Source organism: Lepidothrix coronata, unplaced genomic scaffold, assembly GCF_001604755.1.
Source record: "Lepidothrix coronata isolate B3197 unplaced genomic scaffold, Lepidothrix_coronata-1.0 Scaffold130, whole genome shotgun sequence".
Classification (NCBI taxonomy): domain Eukaryota; kingdom Metazoa; phylum Chordata; class Aves; order Passeriformes; family Pipridae; genus Lepidothrix; species Lepidothrix coronata.
Genome location: NW_016690310.1, coordinates 2245241 through 2272856, shown reverse-complemented (window position 1 = coordinate 2272856; position 27616 = coordinate 2245241). Strand labels below are relative to the sequence as shown.

At 36.6% G+C, this 27616-nt stretch overlaps 1 protein-coding gene across 1 annotated transcript in view; it reads right to left on the bottom strand.

The window, feature by feature from the left end:
- Window positions 1–12120: 12120 nt before the first annotated feature.
- SLC17A6 (solute carrier family 17 member 6) overlaps window positions 12121–27616 on the bottom strand; it is a 29278-nt gene continuing 13782 nt past the window's right edge. The window contains exons 4-12 of the mRNA XM_017826801.1: window positions 23992–24106; window positions 22361–22448; window positions 22170–22256; window positions 21100–21242; window positions 18901–19050; window positions 16687–16819; window positions 15877–15987; window positions 14578–14705; window positions 12121–14251 (exon numbers count right to left, since the gene is read on the bottom strand). Of these exons, the coding sequence (XP_017682290.1) occupies window positions 13919–14251; window positions 14578–14705; window positions 15877–15987; window positions 16687–16819; window positions 18901–19050; window positions 21100–21242; window positions 22170–22256; window positions 22361–22448; window positions 23992–24106 (1288 nt within the window). The 3' untranslated portion in view covers window positions 12121–13918. The remainder of the gene's footprint in view (window positions 14252–14577; window positions 14706–15876; window positions 15988–16686; window positions 16820–18900; window positions 19051–21099; window positions 21243–22169; window positions 22257–22360; window positions 22449–23991; window positions 24107–27616) is intronic.

The window sequence follows — 27616 nt, the reverse complement described above, 5'->3', positions numbered from 1 at the left end:
TTTTTCCAATATTCTTTTGAGGAAAAACATTATGATAAGTGCTGCATTCACAGTGATTTGTGCTTGTACTGGTGGTTTTTTTCTCAGGTTTATCACAATTTCATGTCTGCAACTTGAAAGAAATTATAATAATAAAATTTAAATATCCCAGGTTCCAGAGCTGCCACACCTGAACCTAGAAAAATTGCCTCCCTGTAAATTCCAAACTGGCTGAGGGCAAAGGAAACAAAATAAGAAAATATTACATCTTCCTGAGTTTGAACAGAGAATTCTGACTTTAAAAATGAACTAGCTTTTGCTTCTAGTCTTTCTCCTTGTCAACATGCCAGTCTGCCACCTGCTAGATTAAAAAGGCTGCATTATTTTCCAGAACTGAGACATGGTCTGCTGTCACTCCTTATATAAGACCACAATCAACTGAGTTTTCTCTTGAGGTAGCTCCAGTAGTGAAATTAGCTGTGCTGACAGTGCCCACTGCACACGTAGCTACCTCTACTCAGGGGTCTCTAATATGCATTTCTTTCTATGTATTTCTCTAACAAGTATTTCTTTTTCCAAACTTGCATTGAATTTTCTTTAGAGAAAAAGATATTACTACTAATTAATTATTTTTTACCTTCTGCTCCCACTCAAGAATTGTCAGAAATCGTGACATTGTGGGAATTTTTCAAGCATTAGGTTACGTACACCATGTGCTAGTGCTTTAAGGAGAAGAAACAAGTGAGATGTGTCTGATGTTTTCTACAGTATTGATCATCCTCTGAGTGCTGCAGGGACCTCTTGGCAGGCTCAGAGTGATAAAAGCATGTTTCTCTGGATGAAAAAGCTTTTACTGAATATCAATATAAAATATTGCAAAAAAAAAGCATGGAAAAATGTATTAAAAATGCCATTTAAGTAGAGAATAAGTTAGGTCTTCAAATATTTTAAAAAGCAGAATTTGAAACAGCTTTTGAGCTCTTAGCAATGTTGTCTTTCTGTACATTTTTTGTATAAAATAAATGCAAAATGTGTCAACTGATCCTTGAAAAATATTACCATACACGTACAGAAAGATATACAAATTGAAATTTCAGAAGCATCTATAACTCACATACTTCCCAAATGTCGAGTTCTCAGTTAAAATGCTCTTTCAAGAATATTTCCATTACATATTTACTTGATATCAGGTACCTTTAAGAGGAAACAGTAAAACTCAATTATATTGCGTGAGATTTTAGCAGACCTTGGGCGGGGTCAGGGGTGTGTAAACCCTTGGACAGTACATGGCTGCCACTAAAAATTATATGTGTTGAATGTTGCTATCCTGAAAGGGGCTCAGCCTGAGCAAAGAGGGACTCAGCTTTCTTCTTCTCTTGCTAAAGGAACCGTGTTCTGCTGGGCACAATGGAATTGTTTCTTGGTGATATCAGAGCATAACCCATTTCCCAGTCTTGACAGAGGCTCCCAGCAGTTTCCACAGGTTCTGTGTATCTGATGCTGCTGGGATGAGAGTGCAGATCTATTCCTAGGCTGTCCATGTAGTAAAATTAGTTGGCTAATTATTACTGGTGGTTGCCAATGTTTGACTACAGCAGAAAAATTAAGATTTTATAACAGTGAGTGATTTGGGTAAATATGAAAATAATTTATGAACAGAAGAAAGAAAACTTGTCTAAAGATTTTCCTCTCCATGTAATTAATGCACCATCTAATTATAATACTTAATATTAACGGCATTTTCTTTATTATGTTTCATAATCTTTTCTAAAGATTGCTAAATGCTATTTCAGGTCTATCATGTATATGATGACTATGTTATCTGTATTTTTATATATACTCTGCATTAAAGAGCACCCAACTCCAGAACTAAAACAGTGATGTTCACATAACAGCAGAGCCACGTGGTAAAGATCTGTGAAGATACATTTTGGAGACCCATCTCAAGCTAATAACCTTTCACCTCTCCCCATTTCATCTGCACTTTGGCCTCTCATCTGCCTCCCCTGGGACCAGTATTCATATTCCAAACCATGGGGCAGCTGTCAGAGAGGGCCTATTATTATAATTTTATCTTTAAAAAGGCAACTTGCCATTAAACAAGCCAAGTATTTTTGAATCCTCATGTGAAAGGAGTGATGAGTAGCAGACACAAGGTTTGAAGGCACTTCTTTTCTGAGGAATCCTTAGTTCTCCCTCGCTGCTCCAGTGACTAATCCTTTCCCTTCCAAATGCCAAATTTGTTAGCAGAGCATACGATTGGTGGGATGGAGAGGAAGTCAAGCATGCATACTTAATTTTGATGGTGAAGATTAAAAAATAGGTTGCTATCTATTTGCAAGGTCTTTTTATGCCAGAGTCCTGACAGTCAGATTTTGAAATGGAGGAAAGGGAGGAAGATTTAGTGTCACAAATTTTTACAATTCAGGGGAAACAAGTGCTTGTGAGAGAATAAAAGTGAAACTCAACACACTTTCCATATTTGATGTTGAATGGTGTTTAAAATTTTTGATCAGGAAATTATTCCTCTTCATAGCAACGTAGCCTATCTGAAAACCTTGAAAGTGATTCATCTCGCTGAAAGGAACATCCTAACAGTTGTCATCACATCAGGTTCCTACCGTAGAATCATGGAGTGGTTTGGATTGGAAGGGACCTTAAATATCACCCAGTTCCAAGTCCCCTGCCATGGTGCTTGTTCTTGGGGTATATGATCCTATATCTAATCAACTTGACGTAGGGTGGGTGGACCGGCCACTTCCAGGAATGAGAGATACAGGATGTGGGACACATGTCAGAAGTGTGCAACAGTAGGAGTAGGTAGAAGTTGAAGAGTTTGAAGATAACAGCTCATTTTTGCTGTTTTCTAATACAGTAGCCACACTGGTAGTTTTTGTATTCTCAAGAAATGGAGCTAATTTTCTCTTTAAAAGTAGTTGTTTGGAGAAACAGATATTATTAACCAAAAGACAGAGAGGCAACTCAGAAATACCAAAGACAGATAGATGACATAATTCATGCCTCTAGCAAGCAATTCATTCTCTATGTAAATAAAGGACTACATCTTCAAACTATGTACTTCACCACTAGACTGGCAGCTGCGAGATAGAAAATTATTTTTGTATTCTCAGTTGCTATTTATTTTATATTCAGTAGTTTTCTTAGTATTTGGATGCCAAAATGTTCTTTGTCAGTTGTACAGTTTGTACAATTTCCCCCTTTTTCTCAGAACCATTCACTGCCTGGATTTGACTAACTATATTTCTCATGAATTTACAAATAACTGAAATTTCTTATACTCTAGTGGCTCCTTGTGGAGTTGCCTTTTTTAGACTGAACTGCACATGATTCACTGTTTGTTCAAGGGTTTTTTTTCCTGCATTTGCTTTAATGTGCATAAAGGTTTTGATTTCTAAGTAAATAGCTAGGAAAATTCTCCCAAATATTTGAAGACAGAAGTCTTTTATAAAGTAGTTTGGCAGTTTCATTATATGCATTTTCAAACTGATTTGTTACTTGGTTTTTTGCCTGACCTTTTATTCAATGTGTGTTAACTCATAAAAAATGGGCATAACTGAAATCTTCCAAAATTTAAATGGCAGATGTACAGGGGACACACTTACTTTTATTGAACTGGTCTGAATCACCTGAAGACAGCAGAGCTGCTCTCCCAGAGTTGTATGACTATCTCTTTGCAACCCTGTTGCTTTGTTTCTATCAACATGTCCCATTTTGTTTTATCTCTTTCTGCAATACACATGAAAAAATGACGACATTCTTTCACAGATTAAGAAACAAACCTCTCAGAAATTGGTAATTACTTATTTAGACAATTAAATCAACATGCAATACTTAAAACCTTGAAGCTTTTGAAAGCATGCTTTGAGGTATTTTGGCTCCAGAGCAGCATGTACAATCATTTGTCTACTGAAATTCAGGAAAAGTGCCCCACTTCATTGTACTCAAATGCAGGAGTATTTATCTGCTTGCAGAGTTCCAGCTCAGGGGGAATCCCTGTGAAAAAGATTCCATGAGTGATGTAGACCTTTATGGCTGCTCTTACCAACCACAAGGAAAGACTGGGTAGATAAGAGACAAAAATTTTGCTGTCCTTAACCTCCGGGTTAAGGAATCAAATGAAATTAAGGTCGTAGATTTGCACTGGTCGTTGCAGTTTACAGATTTGGGCTGATGGATGGTGAGTCAAGGAACACAGACTGGGTGTTGGGCACTGCTGTTCTCATAAGATCATTGATGGATTACACAGAAAATGGTTTCTGTAGGTGAAAAAAAAGCAACTTGTTGCATCAGTTGAAAAACGTGTGGTGACTGAGGCAGAGGATTGTTAGCCACTTACTAGGAAGGGGAGATGATGTTTTACTTGTGGCTGTTGAATGCCACTCCAGTGAAGTGATTTCCTTCTTTCTTATTCCAAAACTTCTAGACTGAAAATAAACAAGCTATTAAACAAAAAGAAGCAGAACATATTATAGATATTAAATATTCGAGGAGGATAGAGAAGAAACAGTCTGATTATGCTCAGATGATGCATCTGATTGATGGCATCAGAGAATTTGTAACTGCAGATGATATGGAGGCTATATTATAAACTTTGGTAGTTTCATTTATCACCAATTGCTCTTAAAAATCAGGATTAAAAACTCCCCAATTAGTGCCCTGTAAATTAATTATAATTTTCAGGGTTTGATCTTGTTTCCTATTAAGTATGCAATCAAAGCCCTCATATTACACAGGTGCTGAGGACATGGGGATCAATGTCTGGAGCACCAGGACACTGCAGTGATGAGTCCTACTGAAGAGTAATCAAGGAAAATAATCATTCTGTCTTCAAATCAGGACTTAAATGGGGTGATAACACTGAAGAAGGAGAAGAAAACAGCATATTCAATAGCTGCTTATTAGGTTATCTTATTAATTTGTGTATTGACATGGAGCTCTCCTGGAAAAATACATTAGTCCATTGTGCAGTTTCACAGTGTGTGTGGAGAAGGATTGTACATGCAGATTTTAATTATGATGTCTCCCAACTGCTGGTACTTGTTTTTGCAATCTTCAGACTTTACATACACACACACATGTATAAATATATAAACACAGAGTGTAGCAATCATAATTTTTGGAAAGTGTTTGTTGCACATGCTCGGTTTGAGGTCTGAGCATCGTCTGGAGGCAGCAGAAGGCAGGAGGAATCACAAGGAGAGTTTATTCTTCTGTCTGTGGACTTAAACCTGCTTCAAAGCCTCAAGAGAAAAAGGAGAGATGATTTTCTGATTTTCTGTTCTTTAAGTTATAATAAATCCAAAAACATTAAGTAGTGAGGTAATAGTGAATGTTAATGCAAAAACCATAAGATGAATTTGGTTAGCATAAATAGAACTTTAAAAGTTGCAAAGAAATTAGAACTGTTATTTCATGACAACCTTCATTTCTTCTGTTTAATGGGTAGATTATGTCACACTTTGGATGTCATATCATCTAAAATACGTTGCTTTTAAAAATAATATATAAATGAATTACAGAATCACAGAATCAATTCAGCTGGAAAAGATCTCTGAGACCACTGAGTCCAGCCTTGGACTGAGCAACACCATGTCAACTAGACCATGGCACTTAGTGTCACATCCAGTCTTTCCTTAAGCACCTCCAGGGAGATTTAGGATTAAGATTAGTAAGAGGATCCTGCTGACAGATGACTCGCTGTAAAATCTAGGTTTGCTTGCTTGGTAATGTGGCACTGTTACAGGTTACTCAACACCTGAGATCAAGTCCTAGTGGTAAAGTGTGACTGTATTTTCTTAGTAAAGCATTTTATCTACTGCAAATCTAATATTAGTCTATTGCTAAATTTACCCCAAACCCTGACTGCTGTCAAAGTTGTTACTGACAACCTCTGCTCCTTTTACAGATACAGACTAAGGAGGAGGATGCCTGCAATCCAAAATGTCCATTCTTAAATGCCTTATTAGGAATATGATGCTGGTTTGTTGTCATACATTCAATAAATCACAAGAACAACAGAAGACTAATTAAATTTGTTTTTCTTATTGCATGCAAGACAAAGAGTGCTTTAGAGATTAACTGTAAACCTGTTCTAATTAGTGCCCAAAAGTAGATCAATAATTCATCTCTGTTTCTTCCTGGACTTTGTTATTAATCTCAAATTAATGGCCACACACAGCAAATGAAATTATGGACTCCAGCATTTTTCCCTGGGAGATGAACACCATTTCACTTTAGATGACACAGGGTCTTGGTGGCTCCTGCACTGTCTATTCAGGCAACAGAAGCAAAGCCACACTTAATGGGATGTCAGGCTTCAAGCCACTCTGTAAACACTTTTTGTCCATATAAACTCTAACATATTTACTTAAAAAAAAGCTTTTTAAGGAAATCCTAACTCCTAAAGAAAATTACATAGACTTTTTATTCTGAAAGCGAATGAGGTTGCCCAAAAGTGTTTGAAGACATAACATGTTCATACTCTGTTATTAAGATAGTTAACTTTCACACATCAGCACTTTTGCTAATTGAGCTTATTGTATTTTCTGCTGTTTGGTTTTGCAGCCTGTGTTGATGGTGACCTTTAAATCTCTCCCCATAGTCAGCTGGAGGATTGTCTTCCGTCTCATTCTTTCTCACACCTTTCTTTTTCTGTATGCCTTTGGGATTATTTTTGTGAGATTATTCCAGGATGAATCACATGTTTTGTGATTTCATTGCAGAGCAAAGAAAGCCAAAGTTGCTCGAAATGAAAGAAGCAAGAGAGGAAATAGCAATCCCACAGGGAATGGTTGAAACATGCTACCAAAATACTGCTGTAAATCAACCTACATATGATACACTGTTTTATTTTTATAACACAATTGAAAGTCATATATTCACAAGATTAAATCAATCAATAGCTAAAAAGAAAATAAGCATTTCCAAGCAGTGCCTTCAGGTTTGCTTATTAGTCATCTCAGGGGTTTTTTTCCTCACATGCCTCTAGGCTGTTTAATTAGTTATTTCGTGAGAATGTCTTTCTTGTGTGACTAACCTTTTTCACGACTGACAGCAACTTAAGTGAGCATTCAGGTGTATTACTTAACTGATGCTGGAGCCAAAACATCTGGAACATCTGCTGTGTGGGCACCAAGGCAGGCAGACACGGACACATCCCTCGGTGAGCAGGAACCACGTCTTGCCCTGTCTGCCCTGTGTCACAAAGACTTCTCTTTTCTTTGCTTCAAATACTCTCACCAGCTCATGCTAAGTAAACAGTAGAGATCAGGAGATTGTAGGAGATCAATCCAGCGGCAGAAGGATTTGAACGTTTTGCTGGGATGTGAGAGACTCGTTCCCTGCAGCCTCAGCCGTGGCCCAGGACTCCTCCCAGGCTGACCCGCTTCACTGTGAAGTCCCGTGTAGGTACAGCTTTCATTCTGACAGAGAACTAACAAATCCAGGACCTCTGAGTCTGAGGAAAACATAGTAAGGGCCTTCCCTCTGCTTCAGCCCTTCCATCCTTTTAAGTGGGGATATAGGCTGAAATCCAGTGAGAAGAAGCACTGTGGGTAAGGTCCTGCCTGGTGGTGGCTGTTCCAGAGCAGAATCGCGGTGCTTGCAGAGGGGCTGTCACACAGCAGTGGTCAGCCACAGGCATGACAGTGACAATTTTGAGGAACTTGGTTTGTCTTCATTGTAGTAACATCAGTGTCTTCCCAACACATTGCCTCACAGGGAGCAGAACTGGGTGTTTTCATAGAGGATAGCACACAATTCTCCAAAGTATCACGGTCTGAGCATCGAAGTATCACTTAGGGAATAGATCTTAAAAGAGTGCCAGTTGTTAAATGCTAAATAGTACTGGTATTTCAATACCACAAAAATTATTTCAGCTTGTATGTTTTCTGCTAAGTAGTTTTTGGGTCCTCTCAAGTCAAATTGATGCACAAGAACAAATAAACCACAGATAATCCCAAAAGATTTTATTCTAAATAAAACATGGAGTACTTACATTCAGTGATACAAAGAGTAAATGATGGTTTGGCATTGTATAAACAAGTTTCTAGGCTAATAAAGATATTCCAAGGACAAAAAAAATGAACTAGAAAATGCTTTAAAAAAACCCCCAACCTTGTATTTTTATTCATATGAAACACAGACACACACGAAATGTCCTTTGAAGAAATTGGACCAATGAGGTTGTTCTGATTTCTTAGATTTTAATTTGTCTCATTCATTGCTGAATGTGTTTGTTATATAAAAATGAGAGAGAAATGGTTTTAATTGGGAAATATGATTGAGTTATACTGAGAAATGTGGGAAAAAAATCAAAAGTATGTTTCCTGAAACACATATTTTAAAATGACATGTAATGTATGTAATTAATTTTTTAATGTATTTCATTTTCAGGTTCTTTAAAATGAGCTGAAAAGTTTTTGGAGGATGTATTCAAACATGTTATATGAATTAGCCCTTTTTTAGATTTTTGCTGCGATTATTATTATTCTTTTGTTATTAAAGGGTATATGTCAGTAGTAACTGGGATTTGCATGTTCATGCAATGGAGAATACCGACTCATAAAGCACAGACAATCCACTTCATCACAGTCCCACCACATCTCCAGTCAAGAAATAACCATTGTGAACCCCCACCTTTAGGACTCCCAAGGCAGAATTAGATGGGCAGTGCTGCCTTGTGATTTGCTCTGTGAGACTTGTGCATGCCAACAAATACCTTTTCCAACACCACGTTTAATTTGGTGCTTCACCTGTGCAGGGTAAACAGTTTGTGCTTTATTGACCCCACGACCAGACACAATTGCACAGAAAAACACGACTGAGAAAAAAAGTTGACGTTTTCTGTATTTGATTCAATTTTAATTCCACAAAGCAACACTTACAAAAAAGAAGATGACACGGGAACACTTCAGATTAAAACTGAAAGCACTTAACAGTTTTGTTTGTTGTTCTGATGTTTGCCTTGAAGAAAATTATCATGCCTTCCTCACAGACTCATTTAGTCAGGGCCATTGGTGGCACCTAGCCAGGGCTGGCACATTTAATTGATTATACAACACAAACTCTAATTAAAAGGCAGCCATCCAACTTTAACAATGCAATACTTTATTGTTTAAATGCTTTCTTATCTAGTTCATTTTCTGCTTCCAAGCATCATTGTTGTTGGGGGTGCAAGTGGGGGGTCCCAGAGCAGGAGGCTCAGGGCAATGAAGGCCTGTAAGTGTTTTTCTGTTCTCACTGTCCCTTCCAATCCAAACCTCACTACATGGAAAAGTGAGATTTATCAGCTCTTCTGTAAGCTTTTCCTTAGATTTCCTAAAATGCTTTATTTCCTGTAATTTCTAACTTAGTCATATATTTTATGTCTGACATTACATCTGTTTCATACTTATTCTCTACCTGCTTTCCTACAGATAAGAGCCTTCCACAGGTTGAATTCTTACTCAAAATCTGATTTTTTATTGTTTTCTAATGTCTCACCTATGGTGTTCGAGAGAATGTGGCTTCATCTAAAACAAAAATTGCAAGAACTATATGTTTATTATGTTAAAAGTCTTACCAAGGAGGCATTTGCCAACAATCATTTTGTGACAGTAATTCCCAAACATGAAAGATGCTGCCTAAGCACTTGACCTCAGTATAAGTAAGTACACAGGCTTCTGTAGTGGTTCATAAGCAAATATATAATACCTTTCATGCTTTGCTGTGCTTTGGTTTACAGCTGAGTGAGGAGGTGTTAAGCAAAGCTAGAATAGTGACATCAGACACACTAGCTGGGTAGAGAGGATATACATAGATATCTAATTAAAATATCTGACTCTAGTTCTAGGTCCTTTGATTATTTACTCTTAAAACTCCCAGTGCAGTGAAAATTGTTCCACCAAAAAACACAGACAATTTCCAAATAAGTACAAAAGAATCTGCTGTTAAGTAGTTAATCTAGACTGAGACTAGCCTTTAAATTCTTTCACAGCTTATCATGAAAGGAACAAAACATTTCATCTTTCAGAGGCAGCAACTGAGACTGTGATGTTATCTTTCTCACAGTACAGCTTTGAACTGTGACATTTATTCTGACTTCCACCTTCATTCCTATTCCTAGCTTCACGCTGAAATAGAATTTCATTCATATTTGCAGATATTCTTTTGTAACTTTTATTCAGCCTTTACCTTGAGGCTTTCTTTTTCCCCATAGAAAAGTGTTTTTATGAAATTTGGTCAATTGAATTTCATGATCACCTCTGAAAGCAAAGAGCACTTTGTGATGGCTTTATCTCTGCAACAAAGAGTATGTGTTAATAGAAGGGATCCCACTGATGGAGATTCAAATATTTTAAAAATTGTCACCATTTGACTGGTCCTGTCTATATGGAATCATTTGAGGACATAAAGGTGAACATCTGAGGTATTATTCTAGCTCATCTGACTGCAAAGCTTTTCCAACAGTTTTAGTGGAGCCTGGATTCAGCTCCTTCCTTTTACTTACGGTTCTTCACTGAAAAGATAAGTAACCAATAAATAAAAATGTGAATAACAATTCTCTTCCTTTTTTTTCAATGTAGCAAGTGAGCAGGGAGTACCAGACAGTGGAACAGGACAGAAATCGGTGACAGGACAAAACCACCAAGTGCCTCTGAACACAGTCTGATAAACGGAGGTGATTTGAGCTGCTGAGAGTCCCAAAAAGGGAACACGGCACTGGACAAGTGCAACACGCTTGCAGAGCAAGTCTTTGAGTCTGAGTGCAGAAAGGGCACAGCTCAGAAGAGGCTTAACAGGTATATTTTAGCAATGCTGCTTTATAAAACTGAAGAAGCAAGGCAGAATCATAAAACCTCTTTACTGAGAAGAAATGAAGGAGTTTAGATGAAGGGTCAGGTCCCCTCAACTCTCCTTTTCCCTGAAGCAGATCCAGCTGTTGCTTCTTGTCTTTGAAGAACCCAATTATTTTCTTCATTTCCCCCTCCTTCTTTCTCAGTCATGTTCCTGATGATTTCTTGCTGTATTTTCACACGAATAGGAGTTGGTGAAAAAGTAAAAAAACCTATCAGGCTCCTATTCCTTCCCAGAAGAATGGACTCTTCTGCTCTGCCAATGAAAGAGGAAGCAAAAGAGTAAAAGCAGAGAGTTAAAAAGAGGATGTGGAGGTTCCTAGAGTAGTATAGCATTTACAGGCAAGTGTTGAGTTCTCACTGAGTGGCAGATGCTGAACAGTGCAGTGTCTGATGCCTGGGTTAAAGTCTCTCCTTTGTTCTAAGTGATTAAAAGGTGTCAGGCTAATAAGAAAAAAAAAATTACCTGCACTTAATGAAAGGAAATTATTGAAACAATTCTAAAATTAACAGTAATTAATTCCAAGACTCTAAGATTAGACTGAAAATTAAGACGAATGGATTTTAATTTAGTTTGCATTTTCTGAGCTGTCCACTCACCACAATAAATACGAGTAATTTTACAGCCCCTATTTATCCCACTTTTGAGTCTTTCAGCAATCTCCATGGCAACATGACACCAGCCCAGCAAAAGAATTAGCAGTAACTTTGCCTGTTAACTGACTCAGCATCTCCTGATAATCAGCCTACGGGTGAAAAACGCTGGGCCTGGCTTTGGCTGGAGTTTTGAAGCCTTCTGTTCAGTTTGGTGTTTTCACATTGTTCTACTTGGTGAAAGAAAATCATTGAAAAGAAGAAATTTTAGTAGAAAAATACTCACTTTTGCTACAGGATTTCTTAGTCACTGAGTGCTGTAGTCTTTATCTAAAAATGGATGGAAAGTAACACTTTTCAGTTAAGGAGTCTTGTTGCACCATCAAGAAAAGGGAAAAATTCCAAGAGCAGTGGTCTGTGCTGGTTTTCTTTTTCTTTAGAGAGTGCTGATCTATGCCAGCTCTTTAGCTAACACAGACTAGTCTGTCTTTCCCAATTTCATTGCACTGTCTGTCACACTGATCCCCTTCCTCCTTTCTCTTCCACACCTGGGCCAAGCCTTCCTCACAAGAGGAGGAACAAGCAGAATTTGATATTTGATGGAATCTGATAGCAGAATTTGTTCTGCAGTGACTATCACTTTGATCATCATTAAAACGCATTTAAAAATTACAAGAAACCATGGTGGTCCTTTTTATATAAAAGGATAAATAGAGCATTTTATTAACACTTTTTGCAGCAACGAAAGTGACACAGTCCACATCTTTTTCATTAAACACAGCAAAAGCTATGGTCACGTTTTACATCACTTTGAGGCACAAAGCAAAATACTTTTTTTTATTTTTCTTAAGGTCAAGGTATGGTTTGCATTTTTAAAAAAAAAAAAGGAGAAGAAACAATCCTCAAGTTGTATATTGCGGTAGCAGGGTTTCCAATCACTAGCACAATACAATGAACAGACCAAGAATCCAGAATGGATTATTACATACAATAATAATCATTTGATTGAATTAAGAAATGGATCATTGTTGTCATTTTAGAGTATTAAGAAGTGGTCTGGTGTTGCTAACTTCAGTTGGTTCAGTTTGGTTCAATCCCAACAACCCCAAATATATACAACAAGCTAAATGAAGGTTAATATATAGTCTAGAAGATTATGCACTTCGTAATGCATTGCACTTATTGCTTGGTACACTAATGTTGCAGTCACTGTTGAGTTATGATAAAAAGACAAGCGTGATGCTTGTTGGCTTCTTTCAACCCAACACTAGTTATTTACCACTTTGGTTTATTGTGAGTTTATAGGTTACTCATATTCAGTGTCCATTATTATTAGGTTTAATCGAAAGACAAATACATCTTTTATTTCAGGGATTTCTAAAATAACAACATTTTCTATAATTACAGTATCTTCAATAAACTTATATCTATGTATACAACTGTGGCACGATGTGTAAAAATATGAAAGCTATTAAGGGAAAGATAAGGGTTAAATTATTCTCTGTTTCTTCTATTGGCTTCAAAATATTCTGCAAAACAAATGCATTCATAGGGCTACTTGCTCATAGTAAATTTCTCTTTGGAATTTTGTAAAAGACTATATTTTTTGCTATGTTATATTGATTTTTTTCTCTCTCTAAAGACACCAGTACAAATTTGGAATATACTGCAAAGAATAGAATCATAAAGCTTGTTTTTTGATAGAGGGATTTGACGGTCTGCCTGAAAAGTCAGGCTTAATATTATATATTGTTTTTATATTACTTGATAAATGCAGGGAAGAACATGACAGTATCTATAATTTCACAAGGTTCTGTAAACAACAGAAATAAGAATTTGTGCCCAAACATTCAGTATAAAACTCCTAAATAATTCCTTTATTCATCACGGAGTAGCCTGCAGCATGTAATCACGACAAACATACAATATGCCCTATTTGTTCTTTAGGCTTGATACAATCACCACGAAGGGAACTGGATCAATCCTTGTAAATGCCTAGGACTCAACCTTTCTTCTTTGAGAAAGTTCTTGTCCTGGGCTGAACACACAATTCCTACATTGCACTGAGTAAATGTGTGTCTTTAACACAATCTCTTTCAATACAGTGTAACAAATATATAAGTGCATTTTTAATGGTCAAGTAATTTTGGCTTGCTAAAAGAGCATTAGATGTGCCAACTTGGTTGCTTAGTTGTGCTTTAATCTTTAGTTATGAGTTTTAGCTCTTGTATACTGTAAGTATCTAATTGCCTCTATAGTTTTGACCAGTAAACCCTTAAAACTCTAATGTTTATAGAACAAATATAACCTAATGAAAGTGATAACATGTCACAACTCATACAGATTGCACTTTGATGTACTTTTTTTACAGTAAGACCTTCCTGTTTGATATGTGTTTACATGTTTATACCACATTTTATTTCCGTGTGCAAACAATCACAATGAATTTAATCACAAACACTACAAAATATACCAAATATTTAGGTTTGTTATGAATAATCTCCTTCCTTGTAGTTGTATGAGTCTTGTACTTCCTCTTGTACAAATTCCTCCTTCTTCTCCCAACCATTAGGCCAGCCACTGTTGACTTGGGTTGTAGCACCATAAGACTTGGTGGTACCATAATTTACATAATTCTGGGTAATGTCCCCTGTCTCTTCAGCAAGTTCATCTTCGTGAATAAAGCCACATTTCTCCTCACTTGTCTGTTCAGGGTCTGCCCAGGGTTGTTTCTCTCCTGAAGCAAATATGCCATAGAAGATTACACCTCCATAATGAACTAAAGCAGCAATGAGGAAGACATACTGCCATTCTTCACGTGTCTGTAAAGAGGAAATTCTCTCCATTAGATCAGCACATAGATCTATCTAACTCTTCTGAGTCAAAAGATTTAAATTAGGGATTGAGACTGTGTGAGTCAGCACAACTAAAGCATTTGAGTGTCTGGATTCCAATTATTTATATCCGCCTTTCTTAGAAAAATTTATTACTTCACAAAAGCATCGACCTGCATGCTTCAAATTTGCATCCCTGGATGCAAGTCCCAGGCTCTAATATGGATATCCTGGCAAGCTGAATTATAGGAAGGTCTTTTTCTTGAAAGCAATGGTATTAAGCTGGAAGATTTGAAAACTGTATTTCCATTTACCTTGTTCTTTGTCATTGCTCCAACAATTATAGGGCAAACCATTCCAGACAAGGTCCCGACTCCATTAGAAATCCCCATTAAGATGCTGGCATACCTTGGGGCAATGTCTAAATGGTTGACATTGAATCCTGCAATAGAAAGGTCAGTGAACATTCACACCAAGAGCAGAGCATTACTTCACTTGTGGAAAGTAGTGCTATCACTTCACAATTTTACTATGACATATTTGGGCTGCTTAATTGCATTTCTTTTTCTTTAGAAGACTTATAATACTTAAATATTCCTATAGAGTCACACAGACCAGCAGAAGGGAGTTCCCTTCTGTTCTTCAGTGGTAAAATGCATGGAGTAAAAAGACAGTATCTACAACTGAATTATTAATTAATTTTTATAAATGTTTGTTTGTTCTCTTTCATCTCCAGCAGCATAATTCTATTGAAAACACAGGCAGTAACTTTTTAAATAAGCTAAAGAGACAGAACTAATTGTTACCAAAATAAGCACCAAAGCAAGTGAAAACAGAAAACAAATCTTTGGATTCAGAAAGGGAAAAGGGAAAAAAGCAGGCAGTATGATATGGACAACTTGGAGAAAAAGTGAAACACACTTCCCAAGGTGTGAAAAACAGGAATGATACCTTGAAGAATACGTGGGATTAAGGACGGATTTGATTAAGGAGAGTTTAGGTGTTTGGCACAAAATGAAAGAGAGCCCATTTGAGACATAAGGAACCAGCATGGGAGAGGATACTAAGATCACAGTGGGAAAACAATGGAAGGTCAGGTGACTTGTGTTTGGGAAAGGCAAAGGCAAAGGGATGATGAATCAGCAGAAAAGGGAAACAGCTGAATTTTAATTCAGAAAAAAAATCCAGTACTTAGGCCCCAAATTAATAAAATAATACAAAACTAACGAGGTATTAACCAATATACAATGGAAAAAATGGTGAAAGACCTATATTTAAACAAAGATGTGTAAATTCCGGTATCACTGCGTAATATCAGTCCATTTGTCTTCTATATTTAATTTCAAGAAAAATCTATAGCACACATTAGCATCTTAATGAGAAGAAAGTCTAATTTGCTGCAATGAATATGAAAAAGACTGAAGTATTTGTACAGAAATAATCTAATGTAAAAGATGTAATACTGAATGTACTTTCTTTTATAGGGACCACAAATAATATCCTTTGAGAATTCCAGAGCAAGGGAGCTTTTTAATCACTATCCATCAATAAAAACAAAGAGGTTCTATCTCTTAGGATAAAATAATTTAGTAATAACAGTAATAAAATCTTACCAGATATGGCAAATCCACTAAAGCCTACAGCAAGAACTAAGAATGAAATAGCCACTCCTTTGCTGTGTGAATATCCCACCACGAGAAGAAGAGTTGCTTCCATACCAAAACCTGGGGAAATAATAAATAAACACAGGCATCAGATTTAATTCCCTCTCAAATACTGAAGGCCTTAGGATATGGTGATATTTCTCAGGAATACAAACAAAATGTTACCTCAGAGTAGAATATAATCAGGTATTTCTTCCATCCCTAAAAACGTGTTCTTCCTATCTCAAATAATCCTTATCTTACTCTTTGTATGCTAATTTATTGCTACTTCCTGTCAGTTTTGAAATGAAAATAAATACTTGTGATGTGGTTAGGTCATTCCAGCCACCTCTCACGGGAATATACACTGAACCTGCTTATGAATTTTCCAGCCCTTGTCACAGCAAGGATACAGCTCATGTGGCTTCAACATCTCAGAAGTCAGGGCTGTAACTTCAGGTAGACTGGGCTGTTTTAGTGCAGAGGGTGTTTAGATGAGGAGCTAAGACTGAGTAAATAGCTAAAGGCGGGCAAATTACCCAAAGCTCATCTGTTTCTTTGACAACCTAAATGCTCTTTCCACTACCAAATAATTATATTGAAACTGGGAATGAGAACAACTATGTTTTCCTTTGTTTAGTAACAGCATCTGCCCTACATAAAAAAATGCAGAAAGTATTGCTTCCTAAGTACGTAAAACTGTGCAGTTTGTTTGTTCTATGCAGAACACAATATGGACATCAAATCTGTGCAACTTTTAAATAAAACAGGAAGACTCACCTCCACAGTTCATTATCTTTCTCACATTAGTGGTTGAAAGAATCTGCCTGGTTCTTAAAAAGTCTGCAATTTGTCCCCCAATAGGAACAATAATTGTCATCACTAAATGTGGCACAGCAGATAAGATACCCACCTAAAATAATAATTAGAATTAGCAAAGTATAAACCATAAGAAAACATTGATTCTTCATTTCCTGAAGCATTCAGCAACTAATTAATTATTTATTATTTTTTTAATGTCAGGCTATGTGCTAAAAAAAGTTTTAACTTGGTTTATCAACTGAACAACACCAGTGACCTGAAATGATTTTAAGAATGTCTGATGACATGACACTTCTTGTTTATAGATTGTTTACACAGTTTATATTTAAGCTAAAGCCTTTTCTCTCTTGTTTATAGATTGTTTACACAGTTTATATTTAAGCTAAAGCCTTTTCTCTCCCTCACTTATAGTTCCTCTGTCCTTTCATTTCAGAAAATTTATGATCAAACCTGTTAAACTGAATTGCTACATTTCTGCTGGTGTTCAGCACAGCTTTGCAGCAAACCTCACATGCTTAGACAGATTCCTTATGGATCAACGTCACGTGCACAGTTGCCATTTGCCTTTGATTTTTGACCATTCCTCAAGCTCCAAAGTTCACATGGGCAAAAGGTCTATCTGAAAAACTCTGTACATAGTGAAAGATAAAATATCCACTGTTGATTTTCGAAGTGCTATACACACTAGCAAAATGAGACCTAGTAATTTTGTGATAGCTGTTCCAATACATAATAATAGATTTATAGGGAATTCATTGTGCATACCTGTAAGAGTGCTTCAGCACAGGGGGTTTTGCATGATTCCTGTCTGAGCAGTGCATCAGCTGACCTGACACCTCACTTGAGCTGCACCAGCGTGCAGAGCAGACAGACTCCACAAGAACAAAAAGAAAACAAGTTTTCTCTACTCTTCAATTAAAGTTGTGAAATTGTGTATTTCACTGCAGTTCATATATATGGCATATATATATATATGTGTGTGGGAGCTTCCTTCATCTGAATAAATGCTTCTCTGAATAAGCCAGATATTAACTATGAAGAAACTGTGGTACTACAGTTACTGAGGTGTTGCTGACTAAATTATAACTATTCAGTTATGAGCATCCATATCCACAGCAGATGTCAGAAAACTGACTTTCCTCTCATTGTTTACGAAGCTTCAACTTTGAATCCACTCCAAGAAAAATCTTTTGGAACAAAATGATCAAATTAATTCTATAGAACAGTGCCATTCTTATTGCATGCAGGACAGATGATGTTTCAAGCACAGCAAAGCTTTTTAAAGTGACTCCAGCTAAAAAGGGAAGCCCATCTTTAAAAGCAGGATGGCATTGTGTGATTTTGACAATATTCCAAAATATGGCAACACTTCAGAAGATACTCTTCTCACTGTCACTTGAACCTCATGGAACTAAATCAAAAGAATACAGTTCTCTCAAAGGCACAAGCCCTCAGCACTTTCACAAGCAGGAAATCTGTGTTAGTGGAAAGCTTACTGTACATGCTGAAGGCTTGTTTGCATGTATTTATATTTACCTCCCCAGATCTTCGTTTGCAAAGCCTAGCCTTGATGATGAGGTCTGAGCCCAACTTCATATGAATCTTGTGGGACCTTTGATCATCCCTGTATCTCATATTTTTTTTCACTGTCTCTTCTGCTTTCCAAGTGAAAAAGGGGAAGCAGTTCTCACCACATTAAAGGGGGATATAGAAAAGTGATAAATTGTGCTATCCTTCCTAGAATTAGATGGTCCTGCTTTTTAAAGTGCAAGAAAAAAACACTTGTCAGTGCTTTCTTTAGTTTCACAACTTCAATGGGACTCTGCAACCCCTGGGGCACCAGGGATGGAAGTACAATGGGTCTCTAGATACCTTTCTAATACCTGTCTAACTAGGCATGGTCTGGGTTTGAGCACTTAACTCACAATGTAGCCCCAAATGGATCATCACTAAATCTCATCCTGCCTCCACCTTCCCCTATCCCATCCTTTGTCCTTGTTACTTCACTTATTTGTGCTGGTCAAGGAAACAGGAACTGGGAAGAATAAGATTTAAGACTTAAATCCATGATAAAGATGCAGAACACTTTTCTCCTCCTAATAAATACCACAGGTACAGCTCTGGTATTTACTCAGTTAAGATAAAAGCTTTATGTTTTTTTTTTTTACATACCTTGCTTATTTCAAATCCAAACACTTCCTCAAAGTAAGCAGGCTGACTAATGAGCAGCAAATAAAAAGTCCAGCTTCTACAGAAGTTTGCAACTATTATTGCATAGACTGGCATAGATGTAAAAAATTTTCTCCATGGAGTTTTGTATTTCTGAAACATAGAAAGGGGGATCCAGTTACCGTGTTGATCATTACCAACTACCCATCTTCTCTTTTCTTACCCTTGTTTTACCTACACTCCAACAAGTGCACATAAGCACAGCTTTATGTCTCTGAATTCCAATGACTTCATTTACCATAAAGGGTAAAGGAAGTTTTTATACTTAAAAACATAAGTAAAAATTACTACAAAATGCACAGGCAGAGAAACTCTATTCAATTTTATCACAACCCTCATGTTCAAATGTTATTATCTCAGTCATGTAAACATGAACATACTATGCCCAAAACAGTAATAATAGGTCTTCAAAAGGCAATGTTGCTCTGTCTAAGGCAACAGTACAGAACTAAGATTTTACACTGTAACTATACGATTTCATCCTGATGTTTTATAAGCATGTACTTTGGCATTTAAATTCTAATTCCGGTATTCTAAGTAATTTTTTTTAAAGCCTCAGCTGAAACTGCTTGCTTGCTCAATATATTTTGTTTGTTTGTTTTATTGTATTTTTAAAATGAATTGCATAATGACCAAAAAAAAAAAAAAAAAAAGACAGATGGGCAGAAGTACAATCCTGCTGAGTCCCAGCACCTCTCCAGGAGTTCAGGGTTCTGCCCATCTGTGTTGATGCAAATACAGGATCCAGACCCAGACAAGTGCTTGAATATCACTTCACGCTGAATTTAGATTGCTATTGATTAGAATTATGGCTTTTCTTCAAAGAAAAACAGCCCATAGATGGGCATATGCAACACCTTGTACATCTGTTAAACTGCACCTAAGTCAGAGCTAAGGATTAAGTGGGACTTAAATAATGAGAAGCCAGCCAGCAAATCTAACTTGATGCTATGGGGAAAATTTTGGATTAAATATTTTAGAAGCAAATGAGTTATTGATACAAGATCATCGCTTCCAAAACAATGTTTAGTTAAAAAGCAACAATGAAAAATAGACAGAAATTTATACAGCCCAAATTAGAATTGTATGGACATCCTTTGAAGTAGCTCATTTCACATCAGATTTTCAAAACCATGAATGCTACTGAATGTTATTGAATATCAGCTCAGACCGTCCCTCAAGAACACCTAAAACTGCCAGCTATCAAAGAAATTACTTTGTAATATTTTCAGTTCCTTATTTAATCTGGAACAAAGTTTTTTTACTAAGACAAAAATGATATATCCCCGAGTTCAATCAATCTGACCAAATAGAAAAAATAATGAAGAGTGGTAGTGAGGGTTTACTGGGAATGGATGGTGTAAAAATTGGAGCAGATGAAGTGAGGCTTAAAATTTTTTTTTAATTTTCTTGAGTGAGTAAACACTCTAAAGCTTTTCAGCAGTTATAGAAATAAGAAAATTCCTATTTAACATGATAGGAGTATTAATGGCTGGAAAATTCTCAGAATTTTAACAGTTCTTGAGAACTAAAGCAGTACAGAACTAAGATTATGAGAGGTTTGATAACGTGTGCAGCAATATTATCACAATAATGGGGAATGTTCTTAAGGGTCTCCCAGCACACTCTGTTGCAACTCGCAGTCTTTCTGGCAAACAAAACACAAAGTAGTCATGATTTGTATTTTCTCATGTTCTGGGGACCTTAAAAGACACTCAGGAGTGCTTTTCCCCCAGTTCACTTTTAGGAAGAGGAAAACCCTTCCAGAAATTACTGTACAGGAAGGAAACTAGCTGCCTGAACTCAAGATACTGTAAAAGTCTAAATGAAGCTGCACTTTCAAATGTGGCTGTATCTCTTTTTTACACTTTGGAGCAGAAAAATAGGGCTAAATTCCATGAGTCACCTACTAGGAGATGGAACCTGTGTTCTCTTAGTGCAAAAGCAATATCTACTCAGAAGTCCACCAGCAGATTTCAGATCTTCCCACCCCCAAAAAAATGCAATTATTCGAAATGTGCTTTTGTGTCTTTTAGGAGGGTGTTTGATTTTTTTGTTGTTGTCTTCATTTGGGTGGTGAGGGGAGACGTTTGTTTTTCTTACTATCTCATAGGAAAACCAGTGTCTGAGTAATATTCTTACTTCCATTGCACCTAGGAGGTTGGCACTCTCTCCAATGCTTTCTTCTATGTATCTCCTTTCTTCATCTGTGATCGTAGGATGCTTTGCAGGACTCTCATATGAAACCAAAAGCCAAAACATGTACCAGACTATACCAAAGCTCCCTTTGGAATGGAAAGAAAGACTTTAAAAAGAAATGCACAGTAAAGCAGCAAACAAGGGGAAAAAAAAAATCTGTGAAGAATTATAACAAATTTAAGTGGCAATTGTTGTTAGTGCTTCTTTACTGAGTTATCTCAGTAGAGATAACTCTCCAACAGAAAGTTGGATTCTGTAAATAATATTTGTGCAAAATACATGCAGAGCTGGAGCACAATGAAGTAGTCTTTGCTTCATTTACAGAATGCTTTCACTGTAAGTGAATATTCACTGATCTTAACATCAATTTGTACAATGCAATGCAATGAAACAGCTCCCATTTCATTTCACCAAACTGCAGGTGAAGTTCCATTCTGCTTTAGGCCACTGCTGTTTGACTACTGCACTAAATCTTTTACCTGCAAAATGGGGCATTTTTTTCAACATAACAATGCACTTCCTGAGTAGTTTATCAAATTTCTCTAAGGTTTCCCCCTCATCCACATCAATGTGGACATACTTTTCCATCAGTGTAAGATAACGTGGCACAACTAGTGTGAATAAAGTTTTGCAGGTCTTCAGATAAAAATCAGGACAACTTATTCAGGGCAGGTGCTCTAAATTTGCAGTTTTATAAATGTAAGGGCAACGTTACTGTGAGCAGAGATCCTATAGATCTGCATAGCAGTTTGCACTGCTTGTGCTAAAAGTGACGAAGGTTTCACTATGAACTAGCTTGTCTTCTTACTGAGAATGTTACTTTCCTACTTATTCTTTCCTTTAAATTCTGTTCTTTCCTTGTTCTATTCTTTCATTGTTAAAAAATCTGTATTTTTAGATTTACAGTCCCACTTGCCTGGGTTTTTTTTGCCTCTTAACAGTAGCTTTGACATTTTTAGAAAGGGCAGAGTAAGGTCATACCATAGTGGAGTGAAAGGAGCAAAAATGCCTACCATACACATAGAACACAGAAGACCACCCCGTATATTGCACTAGAATCCCAGCTAAAGGCATTGCAATGACAGCTCCTGCATAGGAACCTACAAAACAAGACACGTGGGGATGAAAAGGGGAGAAAAATTCCGTTTCAAAGCACTTGTAACACGACAAATGAAAGGAAGACAAAGTTGCAAAAGTTACTTACCACAAAAGGAGGTGGTTGCTAACCTACTTCTTTCTAATGGGGGGGCCCACTTGCTCCAAATGCCGTGGCAGGCAGGGTAGGTGACCCCCTGGGGAATGGGGGTGCCACAGGTTAGCTGATGCTGATCAGTCCCTCAGTTAATTGTCTTTTATGAGGTTTAATTTTTAATTACTATGAACAAGATCAGAATGCTTTGCATTCCTATAGCAAAGTCTGAGCACAGCCACAGAAAAAACTTCAACATCTATTCCAACTGAAATGAGTTTTGTGTATCACTCCAAATCGTTAAAGAGGCTTTATGGAACAGACATAAAACATGTTTCCTTGTGCTCCCCCCCCTTCCAGGACAGAAGAGCAAATAATTAAAGAGAAAGAATATTAGTGCACAAGAACCAAAGCCAAAGAAAAGATGAAAACACACACACTCTGGAGTCTTTCAAGTACTGGGTTGATTTCTCCAACTCTCATTTTTTTTATCAAACATTTAAAATATAATTTAGGAAGTACAGATTAAAAGTTCCACTGCTTTAAAACTAGAAAATAAGAGCTTAGAAATATAATTTTAAGAGAGAAGTTTTTCTATCTCTTTGTCTTTAATGAACCTTCTTGAGCATGTAAAGAAAATCAATGAATGCTATTATTTGACTTGATTTTAAACCAGCTACCTTTTTAGGTCTCTCTTCAAAATCAGCCTTTAACCAACAACAGAAAAGCTAAATCTGTGGTGTTGAAATTTTAGAAAATGTATTATGAAATGTACAATAATTATCTATGAAATTCCTGATTAAGAATTATGATGTACACATAGTTATATATATATATATATATGAGTCACTTTTCTCTTAATCTGGTATTTTGTTTCCTATGCAAAAATTAGAAAAAATTTAATAACTATTTGCAAATATCGGGGGTATCATAAATGTTGAGCTGATCAGCTGCAATATGTAGAAGGTTATAAAACACCTTCTGTTTTGGAAGAAGATCCTGTAACCAGTTTCATGCTCATTTCAGTATTTTATCCAGGAAAGAAAGAAAGAAAGAAAGAAAGAGAGAGAGAAAGAAAGAAAGAGAGAAAGAAAGAGAGAGAGAAAGAGAGAGAGAAAGAAAGAAAGAGAAAAAGAAAGAAAGAAAGAAAGAAAGAAAGAAAGAAAGAAAGAGAAAAAGAAAGAAAGAAAGAAAGAAAGAAAGAAAAAGAAAGAAAGAAAGAAAGAAAGAAAGGCTACTTTTTTTTCTTTTTTAAATTACAGTAAATCTCGCATTCATTCCAATAAAAGCATGGTCGGGACTTATGATAGAACCTTAGTTTTTTATTATATATTTATTCTGTGAGGCTGGCCAGCAACTAGCTGTTGGGAATTACACCAGTAGAAGCCTTATGCAGGATAAGGGTTTAGTGAAACTTCAGTGCTAAATACATATCCCAGTGGCTTCTTAGCCAGAGAAAACATTGCTGTGTACTTTTATAGCTGAGAGAAAATCAAATGGCTGTAATTCACATTTTGAAATCTTTTACGCTCAAAATCAGTAATAAATTGAAAACAATTTTTATTTTCCTTCTAAAGCTTCGATTGCTAGTTGAAGGCTAACAACCACCTATCACATTTACTAGTTATTTTATAATTTTTCCATACCTCTACAAGGCCCTGCAAGATCCTAACGAAGATGACACATCCATAGTGCACCCTGGCTGCAGAGGGTATTAGCATGTTGAGGGAGGACGTCAGCAGTATAGCAGCACCAAACACTCTGCAAAGGTGGGACAGAAAAGGGAAAGTAAGTAACTTCAGTGTTCTCCAACTGAATTATTCCACATATGCTCATATATCAATACAGATGTTCCCTCCACATGTTCTTTAGGTAAGGAATATACTTACTGCTGGACTGCATTAATGTCTGCTTCCATCTAGTGTGATAACCTGTCTGATAAGACCTAGGCCAAACATGGATATATGTGTCTATGTAGCGTAATTTCCTAAGGAAATAAATCTTATGCAAGCCCAGGTATAGATCTTTCTTTCCCTATAACCCCACACTTTCCTTTAATTTTTGCATTTATTTCAACCAAATTTGATTGAATTCTCACCCTCTGGAAACAAAGTTAGAAATTGTCTCCAAATGGTTTGCTCAAACAGGTGGCCAATAAAGAGAGTTTCTCACTAGTGCTTAAATTTTAAGACAGTGACACCATGCATTCGCTCCTTATAAAGCAGAAGTGAGTCCACTTTTATAGATGCCAAAAGCAGCAGAAAGAATTTCAAACAGAGCTGAGATTTTCTTAGACACAAGAGTTAATCAATCTGGTAACACATCTCCATAGAAAACAGATCATTCTTTCTGCTGTTTTTTCAGAGGCTACTCATGGAACATTGCTCATTTTGATTCCACAGCATCCTAGGAAGTGCTTCAAATAAAGTACATTTCAAAGTCTAAATAAGTGTGTGAAGTGCTGATTCATTTTCAAAATTCCACTGCTTTGACTGAATTTCGATTTGAGTCAATTAATATCCAACCCCTGTAGGAGGAAACCTTTTCTCTAATATTATTATATCTTATTTTAGTGTTCATCCGTTCCTTTATTGTGGAGACAATCCTTTCTTCCTCCCATTTTCCTTTCAGTGGAACTATGCAAAGGAATGAAGCCAGCAGCAACGACTGGGCACTTTGTAAAAAGCAATGTAATGCAAAGAGAAATCCTGGAGATGTCTTAACATAGGACACCACAGTATCTGCTGTGGAACTGATCTGACAGAAACCTTTAACCTTAGCAGGTGTTCTTCAGAAATTGGCCCAGTGCCATAAGTTGGAGAGAAGCGGGCCAAAGATGCAGGGTGCTTGGGCTAAAGCAGCAGGGTGAAAACTCTCCTCAAAGACATTCTGTTCCACATTCTGTATTTAGAATTGCAGCCTGAAGCAAATCTGTAAACAGCAAACCGAGTATGCGCCACTTCTCTTTAAAGAGCGTGATAAGGGAGCGTTGTTAAACAGCTCCAGATCTGCTCTCCTCGTTATGTTCCCCATGATCTCCATCTCAAGTTAACAACGTGTAACTGCCTGTGCAGCACATTTTGGGCTTTGCTTTGTCAGCATGTCCAGTGCACTCGCTGGGACTGACTGAAGCACATGTTTGTGTTGCACTGTGGGGACTATTTTGACCTGAGTTCTGTCTCTACTCCCTATTTTTTTTTGTGTATGTTTCTACTCCAAAAGTACATTCAGTTCATTTCCCTACAATCTAATACCTCCTAAAATAATACCTTTATGCTCACATAAACCTCAGTGGTGTCTTGGATTTCATTTGATTTTTTTCTTTCTTTATTAATGAGAAGAGTTTGGGATGTATAGGAGTTTTGCTTGTGATTTTTACAAATCCTTTTTAAAAAGTTAGATCTTCCTGTTAGCAGTCTTTGAAGCTCCGTGGTCAGTAACTGTTCTAAAGGTTCATCAAGAAAATCCCTATTTGCTTGTGAGGGGGAAGAAAGGACTGTTTGGTTTTTAGCCCTTCCTTTATTTTCTGAATAGCTGTTTAACTAAATGCCTAATGCAGTGATATGTTTTTAAATTTTTTGATTGAGCACAGGCTTGCTGGAGCAGATTCTTAGCAAGTGAATCAGTGCAACCATTCTAAATCAACATTCTATTGATTTGTCAATGGAATTTATTCCATTGGTAATCAAAATCACTCTAAGATAGAACATTAAAAAATTCTGTCTCTAGATAAGGATGAGATTTACAAACTGTTACGGTAGGTAACTGTTTCTTCAGGGAAATTTACTCTAGTTTGTTAATTCTGTGTCTGAAATCAGCTTCTGTTTTCCACAACTGAAAGCTGCATTTCCTAGATTTGCCTCTCTTCTCATGTTCACTAAAGAGAAGCTGTTTCCTTGAGTCTATTCCTTCTAGAAGAGAAAGGAAGATGTCATTGAAGGAACGATCAGACATGCTTCTTCCAGGTTAAACTCTTGCCTGTATTTAGACATACAAGTACCAGTGAATATTTGGTTACATCAGGGAACAGAGGATGAAATAATTCCACAGTGTCACTTGTGAGTCAGTTTTCTGAACTATGCTTTATAGAAAACATCCTTTTCAAAAACAGAAATATTTCTCCAAACCTCCCACCAAAAAAAAAATAAAAATCTAAATATTTAAAGGTAGAATAAATTCAAGTTAAATTATGATTCTTCCAAGCAATGGCTTTTTTATCCTTTTTCTTCAATACATATTAAAAGTGGCACCATGTACTTAGTGCACAGCTATTTTAGTGAGTTCATTTCCTCTATAATTCTTAATCAAGAGCAAATAAATCTTCCTACATTTGCTTTGCATCCCTCAATGCACATTCACAAACATCATCAATATTTCTCCTTTGCGCACTTTTATCTTGTTGTATTTATATCACCTCCATAAATACTAAATTCTACCTAACAGAATATTCTGATATAGTGCTGGTTTTTGTATAAACTTACTGTTTATACAAAATATTTATTTTATATTTAATAGCTTTAAATGTCTCAGCCAACAGTATTTATTACAATTTAGATCAAATAAGAATGACTTTGAGCTCCAGTCAGTCAAAATATTTGAATATTTGAATGCAGCATGCATTTGAATATATTTAATTGGGAAATGGAACATTCTGATTGTTCCCAAGGCATTTCTGAAGCATTTAACTGACCTGCACATCAAACCCTCAAATTGAATAATTCTTTTTGTTTTGTGCTTAGATTTTTTGTTCTGTTTATTAAGCTACTGATTTTATGATCCCTTATGTTCAATTTCTACCTCTCAAACAATTCTTTTTTGCTTAACTTTGCTACAATGTTAACTCCAACAAATGGGCTGGAAAGCCTGTTTTTCTTGAAATCCTTACGTTTTCATGCCAAATTCACAGCCTGTGGGGTTCCAGAGTGGTATTTATTGTATGCATTGTAACTGTTTCATGCTGGGCACACTCCAACCCCCACAGAACATATTCTAATTCCATGGTAAAAATTAAGAGCTTTAAAAGATAGAAGGTAAACTCTGGAGAAACTACAGTATATCACAGAGACCAAGCAGGAGAGGCCAGTGACACTGCCACCACTCTTGGTCCTGGCACTAGGATGGAATTAAAATGCCCTGACATGACTTCAGGACCCCATGTCTTGGGGGAAAATTCCTTTCTGACCCAAAATCAGCAACTGTGCAACTATATCTAGAAGAAAATAACCACATACAGAAGAAGACAAATCAATAAACACAGTAGTAGTATGCCAA